Source organism: Paramormyrops kingsleyae, chromosome 19 (assembly GCF_048594095.1).
Source record: "Paramormyrops kingsleyae isolate MSU_618 chromosome 19, PKINGS_0.4, whole genome shotgun sequence".
Classification (NCBI taxonomy): domain Eukaryota; kingdom Metazoa; phylum Chordata; class Actinopteri; order Osteoglossiformes; family Mormyridae; genus Paramormyrops; species Paramormyrops kingsleyae.
In genome coordinates this window covers 30982217-31003415 of record NC_132815.1, presented here as the reverse complement: position 1 = coordinate 31003415, position 21199 = coordinate 30982217, and the positions used below count along the sequence as shown (strand labels likewise).

The 21199-nt window shown below is 41.3% G+C and overlaps 1 protein-coding gene and 1 long non-coding RNA gene across 2 annotated transcripts; both read right to left on the bottom strand.

Annotated features, from left to right (window-relative positions):
• Positions 1-2906: 2906 nt before the first annotated feature.
• LOC140581118 (uncharacterized) lies at positions 2907-6831 on the bottom strand. Its single transcript, XR_011984151.1, has 3 exons — positions 5189-6831; positions 4624-4687; positions 2907-3636 (listed from the first exon to the last, which is right to left on the bottom strand). It is a non-coding gene; the product is annotated as an uncharacterized lncRNA (long non-coding RNA).
• A 2651-nt stretch (positions 6832-9482) lies between these two features.
• LOC140581114 (activator of 90 kDa heat shock protein ATPase homolog 1-like) lies at positions 9483-20670 on the bottom strand. Its single transcript, XM_072702920.1, has 4 exons — positions 20518-20670; positions 11150-11251; positions 10991-11042; positions 9483-10418 (listed from the first exon to the last, which is right to left on the bottom strand). Exons 2-4 carry the CDS (start codon positions 11249-11251, stop codon positions 10246-10248), a joined length of 327 nt encoding a protein of 108 aa, XP_072559021.1. The 5' UTR covers positions 20518-20670; the 3' UTR covers positions 9483-10245.
• Positions 20671-21199: the final 529 nt, after the last annotated feature.

Sequence of the window (21199 nt, the reverse complement as noted above, 5' to 3'; positions counted from 1 at the left end):
GGGCCCCTGGCTTCTGGGGGGAGGGGAGGGGAGGGGGCGTGTTAACAGCATTACAGAAGGCCCTCTGACTAGGGAGCAGTAGCATGGTGGGATGGAGGCGGTTAACCTGCCCGCTGAGTGGCCCCCAGACCAGTGTAGCAGTGTAAGAGTTTGACCAGTGTAATCACTCCCAGGGCTGTAGTGGAGGCTAATCGCAAGTAAACACGGTTTACCCACCTCTGAAATTTCAGAATTAGAGTTTACCCACTTCTCAATTGAGCTAAATGCACATCATAGTATAGTTTATGCACAAAATGTGATCACAGAATTCGTAGTTCACCCACCTCTTATTTTACCACTACACCCCTGATCACTCCGTTCTGTAAGGGGATATGGTACACAGGTGGATTCTGGCATGGTTCAGCTGGACACGGTACACATGTAGTGTGATCACTAACCGTGCCCCAACATGGCTCTCACTGTACGTTCACACCAGGAGAGACCAAAGCGAACACGTCGCCAAGGTTGTTGAAGAAGCTTCGTTGTTGAATTTGCTTTATTCACTTTGTTCGCTCATTGGAATGTTTGATTTAGCCTGTTACCGTGGGGCGTTGGTAAATCTATATATTAGAATTGGTTTTCACCGAACCGCGTCATAACTCATTACATAAGGTTAACTGACTTTTAACTTCTCTTTTTCGCTCTGGTCGCCCAATTCGCTTCGCTGCCAGTGAATTTGCTTTGTTCGGCCAATTTGCTGACTCTCCATAGAGAAACAATGACTTTCGTCGCTCTGGTCTCTTCTGATGTGAATGTACGTGACATCAATAATGACACTCCAAATAATAAATATTTGAATTAATTTGAGAAAGTTGGTGTTAATAACAGTTTTTTTCACATTGGAGAACTTGCAATGCGTAAATCATGGGGAGAGACCTATCTTTTCCCATGGTAATAACCAGGCTGCTGAATAGAAATGGGATGATTAGCAAAAGTGCTTTGATTTAGAGCATGAATTGTATGACATTCAAACTGCATGATCAGTTTGCATTGTTGATTAAAACTGGACAAGTTCTAATATTTTCTGACTTCTGACACTAGTTTGGACCCACAAGTGGCATGATGACGTAGCAACTAGCCATCCCAGACAATGCTGGCGTTTTTTTTTTTTTTTTTGAGGGGGGGGGGCCCTCGCAAACGTTTTGCCCAGGGGCCCACACAACCCATAATCCGTCCCTGCTTGAATGCGATTGATTTTGAAGCAATGGACGGTTCCATCAAACTTAAATGGTCGCAATCTTTCATTAGTAGTTCAAATAGTATTTGGTTTTATTTCCCCAAAGTAATTTTCAAGAAACTTGGTGGCGTTGAATTTCTTATGAAATGCGACTTTGAAATTTCCAAATTACCAATTAAATTATCAAATTTTCACAAGCAGGTCCTCCAGTACTGGAAAATGATATACAAGCATAATTTTTCTCCACATACAAATTCGATTTGGAACAACAGATAAGAACATAAGAAATTTACAAACGAGAGGAGGCCATTCGGCCCATCATGCTCGTTTGGGGAGAACTTAACTAATAGCTCAGAGTTGTTAAAATCTTATCTAGCTCTGATTTAAAGGAAGGTTTTAGCTTCCGCTACACTAGCAGGAAGACTATTCCATACTCTAACTACACGCTGTGTAAAGAAGTGCTTCCTCAAATTTGTTTTAAAATGTTCTCCCGCTAGAGATGCATACTGATAAAAAGAAAATCCATATTTTATAAGGATTGGATGGATCATGAGATTTGGACAGTTGTACACCTTTTAGACAATGACGGAAATGTGTTGACTTATAACAAATTCATAGATATTTATGGCATATCATGTACCGAAAGTAAATTCATTAAGGTTGTGAAACCCATTCCCCTTGCGTTGATTCAGATGGCTAAAACCAGTTTAATTTATTCTTTCTCTATAATTCGTGAACTGTCCTTAATAATTGATGATCGTCAATTTAAAGGGAAGACATGCAATAATACATTTTTAAGGACAACTCTCACTAAACAACTCTTCCCTTCTCAACTAAAAAGAAAATATATGTTCATAGATTATAGCTTGAAGATTTTGACTGAATATCTTTCTTTTCCAATTCCACCTAAAGCAAAAGAAAATCACTTTAAAATTTTAAATGATATATATCTCCACAAGATATTTATTGTAGATACGAACGCATGCACTTTCTGCAATACTGACATTGAAACTACAGAGCATCTTTTCTATTCATGTGAATATTCCAAATCTTTTTGGGATGATTTTCAGTACTGGTTAACCTCTAAAAATATTGACTGCTGTCACGCCCCGCTCCGTCCGATCCTTCTGTGTACCACGCCCACCTCGTTACCTCATGTTTTTACCTGATCGTTTCCACCTGTTGCTCGTTGAACTCTGCTTGTCCTCTGTATATTAATCCACGTCTCCCCTTGTTCCCCAGTAGTGATGGGATTTATGGCTCTTTGAGGGGATCCGGATCTTGGCGATCCGTTCCTTTCAAAGAGCCGTTCAAAAGAACAGCTCTTTTGGCTCTTTTTAAATATTTAGTCAGTTTTAAGAAGCCAGCTTGGGGGCATCTCAGTTTATCCTGGAAATAATCACTGGGAGGAATGATGAGGTGAGATTTGTAGTCAAATAATTAAAACTCAGATATCACACACCAATATCTGAGCTTGAATTATTCTGAAATATTGATTATTACCTCATTTGTCATGTGTGTACTATATTCCATATGGTTGCACAACATCCCTCTGCTTAGACAGTGACATCACTATTTTGGATTTACCTTTAGTACAAAGTGTGTGTATGTGTAAAGCTACGTTGACTTATGTTATTCATACAATACCTACTCACAAATAAACATCAAAAACAAAGCCGGCTGCAATGAATTTCTGTGCAAAACAGCTTTTACTACAAACACTTCCACACAATGTGGAAGTGAAGGATGCGTGCACAACTATCTAGGTATGTCACAAAAAAAATCAAAGTTGTTGGATTTTTACAAAAGTAGAAGAAAGGGCTTGATAAGACCTTTCCAATGATACCAAGAACTTCTTTCTGTGATGAATGGCAAGAAAGTTATAGGATATTTTGTAACGCCAATTAAGGCTTTTTAACATCCACTTAGTAACAGATAAAACAATGGAGAACCATATTTGACTTTGTGACCTGTTTATGGTGTTCAGAAAAATTAGCATAACTCTGTTATTGTTTATCAGATTTTAATAAACTAGGTATCATTAGAAAGCTTATTCCTTGCCTAACAGTCTCAGATACACTGAAAATAAAACAAATAATTATTTAATTTATTTGTCTGTCAATTAATACTCACCGGAGAATGTATGTAGTGAATAATACAAAGAATGTATTTTCAAAGAGTCCACAGCATCAAATTTAAAAGTGCTTTGTGTTATCATTATAATCCATTCAATAATAATACATTTGAAAAGCATTGTCCATAGTAAAGTATCAAAAGGTACAGGTAAATATGCAGTATGTGCCCGTAAAGAACTGTCGGATCTCCGGGAGTTGAAGAAAAGAAGTCTTTGAGATGCTGCCTTGCTATGCCAGCCCGTGCTGGTTGTGGAGGATTACGTTTTCTCTTCATGTTAAAGGTAACTGAAAAGACAATATGCAACTATTTCTAGCCTTTCCAACCGATTCAAAATTATCAATCATCTGTGTTACAAAAGCAAGCGATGGGTATCTACTCCATTTTATTACAAGAATATATATTCATAAACACATATAACCTAATTTAAAAGCCTTCACATCATTTTAAAGCTGTAAATTCCATGCTGAAAATCATGCTATTTTCGGCTCTTGCTGCACTGTTCACCACAAAACATGACCGGCTCTCGCGGCGGATCCAAAAAAGTGAACTGCTGATCGATACATTTTGCTCAAAATACGCCTAAATACAATAAACTAACTAAGAAATATAATTATCATAATTTGAAGAATAATTCTGCTTACGTTTATTGTCCCAACGAAGGTTTTAACGAGTGAAATTTTCGGTAAGATCGGGAGGAAATTTCGAAGTTATCAGAAAGTCAGATTACCGTGTTTTGAATGGAAATCCCCAGATGAAGGTGTGTTTTACGTTATCAGAACGGGTTACCCTAATAGACACAAAAATAACACAACAAAAAGGCAAAAACTATTGGGATACCCTGGTGTTCTGTGGAATGACGACCAAATTGAAAACGAGGCTGCCTGCCAAAGCCCCTATGGCGCAGAACTGGTGATTGTGACATACCTAAACTATCATCATGCTGTTAGGCAGTAGCACCCCTGCGCTGGGTGCGCCCCTCCCCCTATAACTGTTCTGTCTCGCGGAGGAGCTAATTTGTGTGCATCTGTGTGAAACACGCATAGGAAAAAAAGAACGACAGAAAGAACGGCTCCCCTCCAGCCGCGACTCGGCTCCCATCGTTCATGTTTAAGAGCCGTTCAAAAGAATCGGTTCGTTCGCGAATATCACAACTCTATTCCCCAGATCGAGCACTGTATTGTCAACGTGTTTGTAGATGTCTACCTTCCCTACCATTAAACCCCGTTTCCCCGTCATTTCGACTTTCTGCTCCTCCTTACCCGCTCGCTTACCTGCACGTCAACCGCCGAACGTGACAACTGCCCTTCTTTAACTTTTCAAGTAATTAAATTTGGCCTACAAACAGAAAATAAAAAAATAGAATTTGGGATTAACAACTTATTCATAGTTTTTTTGACAAATTTTACATTCACAAATGCCGCTTCTTGAAAATTACTCCGTTTTTTGTTGGCTTTAAAAATGAAGTTCTCCTGTGGACGGCATCATTAGACAAAACTTAATTGTAACTCACACCTTACTTGAATTTTTGATGCTGCTTTTCGATTGATGCAACGAGATTGTATGTGCGTACTTTTTGTTTTTGTTTTTTGTCTTTTGTCCTTATATGATAGGTCACTTTACTGTACTTGTATGCTGCCTTATAGTATTCCTGATCTATACTATTCTTTTAATGCTCTTTTTTTTTTTACAACTGCCTTGTTCTTAACCATTTATTCTTTTATATTGCTTTTTGTTATATTGTAAATGCACTATATTGTTATCTTGTTTGAGAAGTTTAATAAAATAAATAAATAAATAAATAAAATAAAATAAAATAAAAAGCTCTAAGGAACTTACCTTGACTTAAATTATGATCTCCACATTGCTCCATTTCCGGCTGTTTCCTCCGTAAACAATACACTAAGAAGTTAATTTGTATATTTTGTAGAAATACATGTTTTTACTTTAGTAAGTCCACTGTTTTCTTGTCCAAAATATAAGATAAAATGGAATGCCGAGAATATTTTATCGAGATGAGGTTGCGTATTTATTTTGAGGAAGGACTACCTGCAAAAACTACACTCCTAATCATTTTAAGGAGGGACGTCCTGTAAAACTCCACTTCCGGTTAAACTCCATTTCCTGTAAAACTCTACGCTCCATTTCCGGTTAAACTCCACTTCCTGTAAAACTCCACGGAGTCCACGCTCCACAGCAGCTGCAGCCAGAGTGCCAGCAGCCAGACTCTCTTGGGGTCGTAAAGCAGTTTATGACACAGTCGGATCCGCGTTTTCTGTTACGGCGAGTTATTGCGTTCGAAGCCGCCGAGGATGTCCGCGTTTATGCAGTCCCCAGATAGTATCTCGAGAGCGGAAAAATTTCTCCAAAGTTGGACACTTTGATTTACGTGTGTGTATGTATCAGAGCATGTGAGCGGAGCGGAGCGGTGAGAATTTCCGCTCCTCGCTCACGAGGCTGTTGGCTCCGCCCGCTCCTCCGCTCTAATTCGCACTAAGCCGCTCCGCTCAACACCGCTCCTCGCTCCACTAAAATTTCCTCCCGCTCCAGTCAAATCGCTCCACGCTCGCTCCAATTTAAAAGAGGGACAAATAATCTGCATGCCTAACAAATGTCACCTTAAACCGAAGCCTTATGTCATAAAGAAATATGAGCAACGGCAACATTGCCATTCAGAACAGAAAATATTTATTTTTAAGCAACTTATACGCAACAACGGACAGGTTTGGCAATGGCATTCCACACAAAAATAGCCACACAAAAAAATAAAGAAATCAGTGGGCTTAATAGCCTAAAAAATATACAGGCACGTTTTAAATTCCTCAGTTTTTTTTCTGTTGATGCAGCACGTCTATAAAATAAAATTTCACTGACAGCGTTACGTGAAATATAAAAAAAATCTAATTAGACCTACTTTGAATGACAAAACGAATTTATTTGATTACCAATATTTACTTTATAGGCTTTTATACTTTAATTTACTTTATAGCCTACACTTGATATGCTACAACGTACCATATAAAACTTGCTCGCGTTTTGCTCTGGCTTCCGCCTGTTCGCGTAGCACACTCACGTTTCTGAGAAAAGTGATTCCAAAGTGAATCTTTACTCACTGAAACAGTTTCACCCCATTCTTGTTCTTGCTGTACATTATTGTCATCTATACGTTTGATAAGAATAGTACACTTATATGATTTATCAGTTTCCTTTGAGAAATACATTGCGAATTGCATCTCGGCCAATTTGTATAACAGTCTTAATAATTGTACAGATGAATTCTGGGTAAATTTGGGCACGCCTCAGAATCATACGTAGTGTGAGCGGTACCGGAGCGAAATTGGAGCGAGACAAATTAAGCGACCGCTCCAGCCTTAATTAAAAAACCGCTCCGCGCTCTGACCAAATTCCGCCCGCTCCGCTCCTCGCTCACGCTCCGCTCACATGCTCTGGTATGTATATATCCTTTTTTATTAATTAAATCCATTTTTTTTGTCTCTGTATTAGTTATTTTACTATCTAAATTTTATTTAAAAATGTAATAATATATTCACTATATACACACACATATATACAGTGTACATATATGTGAATGTGTATATATATATAGTAAATATATATATATATATATATCATATGATATATATATATCATATATACAGTGTGTGTGTGTATATATATATCATATTTAATGTAAAAAACTAATAAAAGGGATGGATTTAAGAAATAAAAAAGGACTCAAATCAGGTCTTTTAGAAAAGGTAAGTAGTTTAAAAACAAATAATACACAGAAAGAACTTAAAATAAACATAATGCATGTGTAATTATATATTTTAAACTGTAAATACAGAATACAGTGATGCTACAAACATATGCATACATATACTGCAGACAGAATTTATATATATATATATATATATATATAAAATTGAGAATCTTGAAACACACCTCCCTCACTTTACTGGTGACACAAAATCTATTATTATAATTCCAGACAAGATTCCATTTGACACTACCAAATTCATTGAGGCATCAGTTTGCTTGGGGTATTGAATGTACCTGGTACATTTTCCTGAACAGTTTATTACAGGATCTTTTATCTTTAATGTTCACACCGTCAACCATAAGATTTATACTGTGAAAATCATCATCAACAGGATCATAACCCTGCAACAAATTCAATAAATCTGACAGTATAGCCTTAGTAATAGTTGCTTATTCCTTTTCAAATGTAAAGGTTCGATTTCCTGGAAGTTCCATCTAGCATTTTGTTATTTCATAAATGGTCATTTTTTTGTTTGAGGACAGTGAATGGTTTAGTGACACAGCCATTCTAGTTCTCTAGCTGATTCATGTTAAGGACAAAATGGCAAAGTAATATAAAAGTCCCGCAGATGACATTTGTGTGACGACACCTTGGTCAAAGCAAATATTTCATTCCTGTTTTATTAAAGAAAATTATTATGTAACCCCGATTAATCCTGGCAACGTTAATTGCATAATTAGTAATTATGTAATTGTAAAATTACTTTGCCTATCCTGTTGATCTGGGTTTGATATTTATAATTTATGTATTATGAATTTCTTCTACATTAAGGGTCTTATTCTTCTGATCATGAGGAACAAAACTTCTTTCTATTTCCCCATTAAAATTCAGACCTTTTAAATAGAAGTGAAGCCACATTCACTCAAAGCGACAGGTATTTTAGGAACTGTAGCGACTTGGATTGATAACTGGTTAACGGATAGGAAGCAGCGAGTAGTTATAAGAGGCTCGATGTCACAGTGGGCCTGCGTTCAATTTTAGGACCACTTTTGTTCCTAATTTACATAAATGATATAGACACCAATATATACAGTAAACTGGTGAAATTTGCAGATGACACCAAGGTGGGTGGTGTAGCAGATACTGAACTAGCGGCTCAGCAGCTACAGCGGGATCTTAATTTAATTAGTGACTGGGCTGACACCTGGCAGATGAAATTTAACATAGACAAATGTAAGGTACTCCATGTAGGGAGCAGAAATATAAAGTACAGGTATTTTATGGGACCTACTGAAATAAAGGTAGCTGATTATGAGAAAGACCTTGGTGTGTATGTTGATGCTTCCATGTCTCATTCTCGCCAGTGCGGGGAAGCAATAAAAAAGGCCAATAGGATGTTGGGGTATATCTCCAGGTGTGTGGAGTTTAAGTCAAGGGAGGTAATGCTAAGATTATACAATTCCTTGGTGAGACCTCACCTAGAATATTGTGTACAGGTTTGGTCACCATATCTTAAAAAGGACATAGCGGCCTTAGAAAAGGTGCAGCGTAGGGCCACAAGAATGATTCCTGGTCTTAGAGGAATGTCATACGAGGAAAGGTTATTTGAGCTAAATCTGTTCAGCCTCAAGCAAAGGAGACTGAGGGGGGACATGATCCAGGTCTATAAGATTCTAACAGGTTTGGATGCTGTTCAACCGAATAGTTACTTCAGCATTAGTTCAAATACAAGAACTCGTGGCCATAGGTGGAAATTAGCGGGAGAACATTTCAAACTGGATTTAAGGAAGCACTTCTTTACACAGCGTGTAGTCAGAGTATGGAATAGTCTTCCTGATAACGTAGTGCAAGCCGAATCCTTGGGTTCCTTTAAATCAGAGCTAGATAAGATTTTAACAACTCTGAGCTATTAGTTAAGTTCTCCCCAAGCGAGCTCGATGGGCCGAATGGCCTCCTCTCGTTTGTATATTTCTTATGTTCTTATGTTCTTAAGTTGAACATGGGGAAAACAATTTCTCTAAGTGCAGCTCACACATAAATTAATAGCATTTTAACAAAGTTAATTGATGTACTAGATTGGAAATTGATGGAACTTTCTGGATTAGCATGCAGGATAAACTGGAGTTAATCCCCTAATAGCTGCTTACCCCTTGCTGGGTTTTAAAGCACCAGCGTTCCACCAGGTCTGTCGTCTTTATATACAAATACTGTGTGCAGCCTATGACTTTTTACACAATTCAGATGGAAGGACACAGTGCTTGGTCAAGAGCACTGGAAATACAGGTAGCAAACCCTCAGCGGGGCCCTTTCCCAGACCCAATTGGTCTCCTATGTACAAATTCAGTTAACCATCTTCAAAGAACAGCGATCCAAAATGAATTATTCATTTTATTTAAATAGGGACGCAAATCACTGGCAAACACATTATACCAGTACAGGAAGCTTTTAAAATTACTCATATGCCATTACAGTTGTCCTCTGTAGTCATCCTCTAGCTTTACCAGCTGCTGATTTACACTTGAATGGCAAACATTGCAATAAATCGTCTGAACACAGAACATTTAAATACATTGCTCACGCCGTTACATATATATTCAATAAAACAATTTTGACTTACAGTACTCAGGGAAATGCTGTAAATGAAACTATTATAACAGCAAGCTGCATTATCTTGCATTAAGGGGATTTTTTTTTCAAACTTAAATCGGTGCACGGAACTCTTAAGGCTTTTACACACGATCAATCTTTTTCATTATAAAAAAAGCTGAGCAAACTCGAAATGGTATTTTATTGATATTAACATGACAAATGAACAAAAGGGCCCGATTAATTGCTCCTTTTAAATACTCAATTGAGGTGTTTTTCCGTTGCGATTCCTATTTACTTTCTTGCTCCTTAAAATATTCAAAGAACCTCGGACTACAAAACCCATGTGCAAAGCTGAACTACTACGTGGGGCACAAAGGCACAGTTCATTCATGCGTGCCGTGCAGCTGGTGTACAGATCCAATCGCCTTAGAAATGAATGCAATATACATGAACAAAACGGAACAAGCAAACACGCTTCCGTTTTCTGTTCCGTTTTGTTTCCAGTTCAGAGGTCAAGAGGGAGGAGCTCCACCATGCGGCACCTTCAGTAGAGTCGAGCCCCATAGCCAAACGTCTGTTTGATGGCGTCGAAGTAATACCGCTGCCAGCCGGCTTTGGTCCTGTCCTCCTCGTTCACCGGCACACCCGTGCACTCCAGCTTCAGCTCTGTCTCGCCTCCACGCTCCACAAGATATATGGTGATAGTGGCATAGTGCTCTGAGGGAGATGGGCAGGGCTCTCAGTGTGTGCAAATGAATGGTCCGCATAAAGCTCTGAGGGGTACTAAAACGGGAGTACGACACAGTGCCATCATCTAGACCTTGACCCAGATTGTGGGTGAACCCCCCAGCGAAATATCATGGGGGAATTTAATCATGTGACTTGGCCATAGTCCTAGTCAGTGGTAGCACATGAATGAGGTGCTGATTACTTTGATAAGTCACACAAAATTATGCTTTTAATAAAGGCTGGGGAGAGTATGTCAGCCAAGATGACAGAATAGCGTTGCTTTTGAAGTACAAGATATGAAAAATCTGACACCACCCAAGCCTAGTGTAGAGGGGAGATGGGGTGGACCGAGGAATACATTATTATAATACTGATATAATTGTAATCATAATTAGATGCTAATTCAAGTTTGAAGGTAAAGCACAAAGCTAGGCTCAGTGTGTATACAGAGAGGGTTCAAATAAAAATGTGACTAGGTGCGATAACCCAGCAGTGTTAAACAGATAATTACGCAGACCCTTAATTATGACTGAGTATACTATTGGAAAATGACCACCTACCACTAGGCCACGTCTTAAACCGCCATTTCATGACAATCTTCTCATCTGGAACCTGGAAAATATTGCATCTTTTGGTTCTTGTTGGTCAAGTAAAGCCATTACAAATCAAACTATAATCAAAAGTACAAACTCTTAAATGATAGGAAGTCTCTCTCTTACCAACTCCTTGAACTCTCCACAGACATTCCCATCCAGCAGACGAAATTTCCCTCCTTTGTCACCGTTGACCATGGCTGGCCCATGAGTAAATGCCTGCACCATCTACAGACAAGGGAGGAAAAAAATAAACACATGAACCTGACTGAAAGATAAGCTAATAAACATTCTACATACATGGTTACAAGCACCTCTAGCTAGAACAACAATGATTTATTCCTGGAAAAAAGAAAAGAAAAAAAAAAAAAAAAAAAAACACGACGACAACTCCCAATGATAGCTTTCATTTAGAAATGCACTCCAGGATTACTGTGATTCTTTCCCCAACTCCATTCAAGAAAGTAGTGCTTATTCTCCCTTTATGCTAAACTTCACACTACATGCTTTTAGCTCCAGCGCTCTGCTTGCAGACAATTTTTAGAGCCAACAAAACCCTCAGATTGAAGACCAATTGGTGTTTGATCAGCACTGGCAAAATCGGAACTCGATCTGTATGCTTAAACTGTTCAAAGACAACCCGATGAAGTTGCCAATGCATCACAGATGCCCATTAGATATCTCGCAGGCTAAATATCTGGACTCCAAATCCTGTAGTGTGAAATGTGTTGTGACTGACAATGAGCCCATGAGAGCGCAAGACAGAAGGTGAGGCAAAAGTCAAGGGAGGAATTTCAATAGGTGTGTTCCCATCGTGAGTGGCGAGAGCGTCAAAGTAATTGGAAGCCATTCATTCTCTATGGGAAGGCACGTCACCAGGCAGAGAAGAGCAGTATGGTGTGTTGCATCGTGGATTTGGGCAGTGAGAGCATGGTAATGAGCTATGATGCAGTTCGGCGACAACCAATTGGAATGTAGAGATGCTCCACTAAAGAGTTCCACAGAACACGAGCATGTAAACTTTTGTTCTGACCAAAAAGTTCCCAAGCACCATCGGGGTATAAACTGTGAGAATATGTCTCCACCCTCTAGACATGGTAAAACATAACTGTGTTTAGGCAGCATAAACTATGCTTTAAAGAAAAAAAAAAAGAGGACATATGCATTTTTATACCCCGCCAGCCAGTGTTAATTTTGACTGCAAATTTATTTAGTTTTAGTCAGTCTTTTGACTAAAATGTAATTTAGTTTGTCATCTAAATTATTTTAGTTTTAGTTGACTAAATATCATAAGATTAGTCAACTAAAACTACAGTTGATTTAGCAGACTAAAATGAAGTATAAAATGTAATGTTTAAAGTTTCCCTTTGATGTCAGAAAGTCATTATGTTCACCAAGATGAAATGAAGCCAATGTTAAGGGATGGTATTAAGGTCTGACTGTGCAGTACACAAAGACACAGATTTCACTCTTATTTGAAACACAAACTTATGTTTATTTATCCCCTCCTGGAGCAGACACCTTATTGTGGTGGAGGAGTTTGCGTGTTCCAGTGATCCCAGGAGCTAAGTTGCCCGGGGCTTTATGCCCCTGGTAGGGTCACCCAAGGCAAACAGGTCCGGGGTGAGGAACCAGACGAAGTTCGGCTCAAAAGACCCCATATGATGAGAAAAATATTGGAAACACGTTTTCCCTTGCCCGGACGCGGGTCACCGGGGCCCCCCCCTGGAGCCAGGCCTGGGGGTGGGGCTCGATGGCGAGCGCCTGGTGGCCAGGCCTATACCCATGGGGCCTGGTTGGGCACAGCCCGAACAAGGCACGTGGGTCCCCCTTCCAATGGGCTCACCACCCGTAGGAGGGGCCATAGGGGTCGGGTGCATTGTGAGCTGGGCAGTGGCCGAAGGCGGGGACCTTGGCGGTCCGATCCTTGGCTGCAGAAGCTAGCTCTTGGGACATGGAATGTCACCTCTCTGATGGGGAAGGAGCCTGAGCTGGTGCGCGAGGTTGAGAAATTCCGGCTAGACATAGTCGGGCTCACCTCGACGCACGGCTTAGGCTCTGGAACCAGTCTCCTTGAAGGTGGTTGGACCCTTTTCCACTCTGGAGTTGCCTGCGGGGAGAGGCGCAGAGCGGGGGTGGGCATACTTATTGCCCCTTGGCTGGGCGCCTGCACATTGGGGTTTACCGCGGTGGACAAGAGGGTAGCCTCCCTTCGCCTTCGGGTGGGGGGACGGGTTCTGACTGTTGTTTGCGCATATGCGCCAAGCAGCAGTTCAGAGTACCCACCCTTTTTAGAGTCTCTGGAAGGGGTGTTGGAGAGCATTCCTTCTGGGGACTCTTGTTCTGCTGGGGGACTTCAATGCTCACGTGGGCAATGACAGTGAGACCTGGAGTGGCGTGACTGGGAGGAACGGCCCCCCCGATCTGAACCCGAGTGGTGTTCTGTTGTTGGACTTCTGTGCTCGCCACGGATTGTCCATAATGAACACCATGTTCAGGCATAAGGGTGTTCATATGTGCACTTGACACCAGGACACCCTAGGCCGCAGTTCGATGATCGACTTTGGAGTCGTGTCGTCGGACTTGTGGCCGCATGTCTTGGACACTCGGGTGAAGAGAGGGGCGGAGCTGTCAACTGATCACTACCTGGTGGTGGGTTGGCTCTGCTGGTGGGGGAGGAAGCTGGCCAGGCCTGGCAGGCACAAGCGTATAGTGAGGGTCTGCTGGGAACATCTGGCTGAATCCCCTGTCAGGAGGAGTTTCAACTCCTACCTCCGGCAGAACTTTTCCCATGTCCCGGGGGAGGCGGGGGACATTGAGTCTGAATGGGCCATGTTCCACGCCTCCATTGTGGAGGCGGCTGACCGGAGCTGTGGCCGTAAGGTAGTCGGTGCCTGTCGCGGCGGCAATCCGCGAACCCGCTGGTGGACACCAGTGGTGAGGGATGCCGTCAAGCTGAAGAAGAAGTCCTATCAGGCCTATTTAGCCTGTGGGACTTCAGAGGCAGCTGACGGGTACCGGTAGGCCAAGCGGGATGCGGCTTCGGCGGTCGCTGAGGCAAAAACTCGGGTTTGGGAGGAGTTTGGCGAGGCCATGGAAAACGACTTCCGGACGGCTTCGAGGCGATTCTGGTCCACCATCCGGCGGCTCCGGGTGGGAAAGCGGTGCAACATCAACACTGTTTATGGTGGGGATGGGGTGCTGCTGACCTCAACCCGGGACGTTTTGGGTCGGTGGAAGGAGTACTTCGAAGATCTCCTCAATCCCACCAACACGCCTTCCGATGTGGAAGCAGAGTATGGGGACTTGGGTGTGGACTCCCCTATGTCGGGGGCGGAGGTCGCTGAGGTGGTAAAAAAGCTCCTCGGTAGTCGAGCCCCGGGGGTGGATGAGATCCGCCCAGAGTTCCTGAAGGCTCTGGATGCTGTGGGGATGTCTTGGTTAACACGCATCTGCAGCATCGCGTGGACATCGGGGGCAGTGCCTCTGGACTGGCAGACCGGGGTGGTGGTCCCCCTCTTCAAGAAAGGGGACCAGAGGGTGTGCTCCAACTATAGGGGGATCACACTCCTCAGCCTCCCTGGTAAGGTCTATTCGGGGGTTCTGGAGAGGAGGGTCTGCCAGATTGTCGAACCGCGGATTCAGGAGGAGCAGTGTGGTTTTCGCCCCGGCCGTGGAACAGTGGACCAGCTCTTTACTCTCTGCAGGGTTCTAGAGGGTTCATGGGAGTTTGCCCAACCAGTCTACATGTGTTTTGTGGACTTGGAGAAGGCATTTGACCGTGTCCCTCGGGGAGTCCTGTGGGGGGTGCTCCGGGAGTATGGGGTGCGTCAGGCGGATCGGTGCGGCGTCCGCAGTGATGCGGGCGCTGCATCAGTCTGTCATGGTGAAGAAGGAACTGAGCCAAAAGGCGAAGCTCTCGATTTACCAGTCGATCTACGTTCCTACCCTCACCTATGGTCACGAGCTGTGGGTAGTGACCAAAAGAACAAGATCGCGAGTTCAAGTGGCCGAAATGAGTTTCCTCTGCAGGGTGGCTGGGCTCTCCCTTAGAGATAGGGTGAGGAGCTCGGTCATTCGGGAGGGACTCAGAGTAGAGCCGCTGCTCCTCCGCATTGAAAGGAGCCAGATGAGGTGGCTCAGGCATCTGATTAGGATGCCTCCTGGACGCCTCCCTGGTGAGCTCTTCCGGGCATGTCCCACTGGGAGGAGGCCCCGGGGAAGACCCAGGACACGCTGGAGGGACTATGTCTCTCGGCTGGCCTGGGAACGCCTCGGGATTCCCCCAGAGGAGCTGGATGAAGTGGCCGGGGAGAGGGAAGTCTGGGTTTCCCTGCTGAGACTGCTGCCCCCGCGACCCAACCTCGGATAAGCGGGAGAAAATGGATGGATGGATGGATACCCGGAAACTGAGTACTTTAAAATCAGTAGTGCCATTAGTGCAAAAATAAAATCACTTCAAAGCGCATAGGCTATAATGCCACCAGGCCAGAGAGACCAGGCTCTCTCTGAATATTAAAATAGAAATATTAAAAAAATATTTGTAGACATAGTTTATTGGCTCGACTACCAAGGAGCTTTTTTACCACCTCAGCGACCTCCGCCCCCGACATAGGGGAGTCCACAATAAACTCAAAGCGACAGGTATTTTAGGAACTGTAGCGACTTGGATTGATAACTGGTTAACGGATAGGAAGCAGCGAGTAGTTATAAGAGGCTCGATGTCACAGTGGGCCTGCGTTCATAGTGGGGTACCGCAGGGTTCAATTTTAGGACCACTTTTGTTCCTAATTTACATAAATGATATAGACACCAATATATACAGTAAACTGGTGAAATTTGCAGATGACACCAAGGTGGGTGGTGTAGCAGATACTGAACTAGCGGCTCAGCAGCTACAGCGGGATCTTAATTTAATTAGTGACTGGGCTGACACCTGGCAGATGAAATTTAACATAGACAAATGTAAGGTACTCCATGTAGGGAGCAGAAATATAAAGTACAGGTATTTTATGGGACCTACTGAAATAAAGGTAGCTGATTATGAGAAAGACCTTGGTGTGTATGTTGATGCTTCCATGTCTCATTCTCGCCAGTGTGGGGAAGCAATAAAAAAGGCCAATAGGATGTTGGGGTATATCTCTAGGTGTGTGGAGTTTAAGTCAAGGGAGGTAATGCTAAGATTATACAATTCCTTGGTGAGACCTCACCTAGAATATTGTGTACAGGTTTGGTCACCATATCTTAAAAAGGACATAGCGGCCTTAGAAAAGGTGCAGCGTAGGGCCACAAGAATGATTCCTGGTCTTAGAGGAATGTCATACGAGGAAAGGTTATTTGAGCTAAATCTGTTCAGCCTCAAGCAAAGGAGACTGAGGGGGGACATGATCCAGGTCTATAAGATTCTAACAGGTTTGGATGCTGTTCAACCGAATAGTTACTTCAGCATTAGTTCAAATACAAGAACTCGTGGCCATAGGTGGAAATTAGCGGGAGAACATTTCAAACTGGATTTAAGGAAGCACTTCTTTACACAGCGTGTAGTCAGAGTATGGAATAGTCTTCCTGATAACGTAGTGCAAGCTGAATCCTTGGGTTCCTTTAAATCAGAGCTAGATAAGATTTTAACAACTCTGAGCTATTAGTTAAGTTCTCCCCAAGCGAGCTCGATGGGCCGAATGGCCTCCTCTCGTTTGTATAGTTCTTATGTTCTTATTGGTGATTTCATGTTTGTTGAAGTGTCCGATTTTTAACAACTGTATAAATTAATGTTATTCGTTATATAAATCAACTCAGGTGAAACAAAAAATGCACATTTTCAGGATTGCCAAATTTTAAGCTTCTGGTATGATGCTCACGCTTTCAGACACACGCAGGAAATCTTACGGCAAATCTATATTATACCATTATAAACCTAAAATTAGCTACGTCCAAAGTGTATTTACATGGTTAAATACAGAAGCAGACAATTTACAAGGTAAGAACTGTTACAGGTGTGCAGGCATCTCGAATTGAAAATCTCACTCCAGCCAGCTGGCCAAAGTTGGCAACCCCACGTTTTTATTTGGAATAAAAAGTAAAATGCACTGTTTTCACCTATAACGGCTCATCCATTTGCGTTGTTACTCCAACAAATATAAAACGAGTGAGAAAAACGTCATATTGAACAAATAATCAGCTCCCAGATGGGTTAGTCACTTTTTGAGGTCCCCCTGAAACATTTCCGTTGTGGTCTGCTATTTGCAGCGCGTTTTTTGTGTTTGCAGCGCGTTTCCGTATTTGCAGCGCCTGTGTTGTCAAACTGATGGAGACGTTTTCTTAATTTGTTGTGGTTTTTTTCTGTTTGCATGTGTTTTCTGAAGTTGCAGCGCGTTGAGCTCTCTCGGCCACCGTAGATAAGTTTGTATGTATTTATATTAAAACGAGACTTTAATTTTACTACCGGTGTGGGATTATAGAAAACCAGTACTTAAATCCATGAACACTAAAATATATGACATAGACACGACTGTATTAGGGTTTTACGGCTTAAAGTGCTTAACTTATTTAAACATGCACAATTTTCACATTTTATTCATTTTCTCTTATTTTGAACTGCAGCCCTACCTTGATTTAGTAGATGTTGATACAACTAATAGGCTAGTTAAATATATACCACACTAAATAGTTAGACATTATGATCTTCCAGACCTTTGCTTCAAGACTGATCCCTGCCTTAGGCGAACTCTGTTAGTTCTGACTGGATCTCGTCTCTGCCAAACATTTTCGTCTCGTTTTTATCTGTTTACGAAATTGTCAATACACTTAGTCATAGTCTTAGGCGTCACAAAATATTTATTTAGAGTCTCGTTTTAGTCTGAAAATAAAGGGGCGTTGACGATTTGTTCGTCAACAAAATTAACACCGCCGCCAGCACAGTATAGATGTATGTGTTTAAAAAGGTCATTCAGCACTAGGATATACCTAAGCTAATAATTTTCTATTCAAGGGCAAAGGTTTCAGTCTGCAATGCATTATATGTTTTGCCATATGATAACTTGGTCTTTTAATCATAGAGACTGATATTAAAATTGTGAAAATTTCAACTAAGAGGTTCATTATTTTGTCTCATACACTGAATCAATGTCTGACTTGGAGCAAGTGAAGAAAAAGGACCAAAAGTAGTCAAAGATAGAATTCAAGCCCCAGACTGCCCAAAATAACTGTTGTTTATATAGTTTTATTCAGGGTTCTTGCACGTTTCAGTAAGTTAAATTTAAGACCTTTTTAAGACCTTCTAAGACCAACACTATGCATTACTTGAAACATTCAAATGATACCAGAAATTCTCATATTTTATGTCACTCATATCCTTAGCCCAACATCCACATATATATGTTTACAAAGTGCGTTTTAATAAGTTCACATGTGTTTAAAGCACGTGGGAGTGGTATTTTAAGGCTTAAACTAAAAAAAAAAAAAAAAAAAAAAATATTTATGCCTTAAAATATATAGTGATCCCCCACCTATCGCGGAAGTTACGTTCCAGACCCATCAGCGATAATGAAAACAACTGGAAACAGCTGATAAACACGGGGAATCCACATGGGGTTAACGAGGGGGCGTGGCACACGGGAGGAGCAGACCAGCGGGGCAGGACATACTGCACTTTTAATCAGATTTTTTTGATTTTCTAAGCAATTTTTATTCAAATAAGTTTTTTTTCTTCATCTCTATTTTGCTTTTTTTTGTGTTGGTTTAACTTTTTAAATCATGTTTTTATAAAGCACATTAAATAACCCCTGTGTATGATAATAAAAACTTGCCATACCATAAGTTGACAGAGAAATGTTTTCCTCAAGACCACATGAACAACTAAAAACTATATGCTGGAAACTAAGACATTCACAAGATAACTCCATGAAAAGCTCTGTAAAAGTAGAAATGTGTTCATTTTATGATAAGATAACATGAGCCAACTGGCTAGTAGTTGCCTTTTGACTGGAGTGAATTTTTTCAGTTATCAGAGAAAAAAAAAGTTACTAACGCACTACATCAAAACATTTACATTGCAATAATGTAACGCATGAAAAAAACTTGTAACTATATCATTCAGTAATACAAATAATAAAACAACATACCATTCACATTGACCTCAAGAACTAAGTTAGCACTTGATTCCCCTGCACTTCCTGTTGTGGCTGAGCGTGCACCTGATGTCAGTGGTTGAAAGTGCACATTCTGCAGCCAGACCCTTCTCAAACTAGATGGTTGCCTAGCTGCAGTGATCACGCAATGGGATTTGTAGTTTTATTACCACGCAGACACCGGTGCAGATCAGAAAACACAACCAACGGATTACCGTTTTACAACGTTTTACTATTTTATTTTCTGCGGACAACGCTTTTTGGGAATGAACGGAGGTAAGAATTTAAAGACTTGGGTAAATTAAATTTAAGACCTAGGATGAAAATCTGCCTTAAATTTAACTATGAATTTTAGACTTTTTAAGACCCCGCGGGAACCCTGTTTATTATACATTGTCATTAACACATCTAGCTTATCTAGACTATTGAATGCACATTCTTACATGCATTATTTTACATTCATGTATTTTTTACTGGCACGTTTCACCAATATCATTAAAGTGAGTTTGATACAGAGACAAAAATAATGAAGCATAGACCAAGATGTTTGAAATTATTGGTGATCCAGATGGTGGTGATCAATTGGTGAAGTGCATAATATTTTTGGTGGGGGAAAAAAGAAGGATATCACATACTACTTTTTGTGCCATGCAAAACAATACAAATGGTCAGTAATTTTTATGTTACTTATTCTATCATCTTAATTACATGTGCTTTGACAAATGACATCCTATCGGCAGTTAGCACAAAGATAAGCTACGTTTGTTTGCTTTGCAGCCACTTTAACAAGTTTCCAAGACCCAGCATTGTGAACAACTTTGTCCCACCTACTACATCTACATCAGAGAGCGTTCCCAGCATTTGCTAGAGTAATGCATAGGGCAGCCAGAGTGAACACTGACACTCTCACAGCCCACGGTGTGAACGTACAGTTATTGTTCAGGGATATTATATTAGGCTATATTATATGTCGGATCATTGAAGACCAAAGGTATGAGATACTGTTTCCTGAAAGTTCTATGTATACAGGTGTTAATTTACCACATGTTTGTAAATATCCAGTATACGTGTATCGAGTTGACAAGAATTTTAATTTTCTGGGGTCATTCTTGTGTGTGATTTCATGACAAAACATAGCTTTGATACCAGACAGACTCATCAGCGATTCCTCCGGTTAAAGATCTTGTAGCATGTGACCCCCTGTTGCTGATCAGTTGTGTAGTGTGTAAACCACAACGACTTCAAGATTCCTGATTACAAGATGACAAGTTGTGGAGTGTGAACAGTATAGCATTCTGATGACTTTAAAAGTCGTGCAGTGTGAACATAGCATTAGTCTGCTGAAGGTAGACAGACATCTGTGCTCACCTCCTCATTGAGAAAGACTCTGTAGAGTTCCTCTGGTGAGGTGAGAAACGTTTCCTTCAGACAGAATTTGCAAGTAGGAATCTTTATGCCAGTGCTAGGTGAAGGGGTGGAGCTGACAGCTCCTGGCTGTAGGGAGAAACAGGGGTCTTGAGAAACATTGTGCCTTTATCTACTAACCCAAAGAGTATCCTTTCCTCCTGTATCAACATCTAAACTTGCATGCATGTAAACCATCCACCCAGAGGAAACCAATTTGATGACACATCAAATGCGGTCCTAAAGAACAAACCCTCCAGAATCTGAGCTACATGATTCGTGGCTCCTGAAGCAGCAGGATATAGCTGGCAACTTTGTGACAGAGTGGTTTCAACCTATCTACATAAGCCCCTCCCACATGTGCACCTGGGCAACACAGCACCAACTGAAAAGAAAGACCCCATAACAACCATACATTCTACAAAAGCAGAGCTGAGCAGACACCCATGTTACAGGTAGCTATATATTAACCATGCCATACAGTTAGTGATACTATTTTCCAATGAGGATGTTTAAATAGCCATGGCCAGCATATACTGAATTCTCATCCAGTACCAAATACTTTATCTACAGATACCTGTCTGTGCAATTTTCCCATTATAACAACAACTGGAGCTATGTTTTAGACAGCCCACCAATCCAGCCA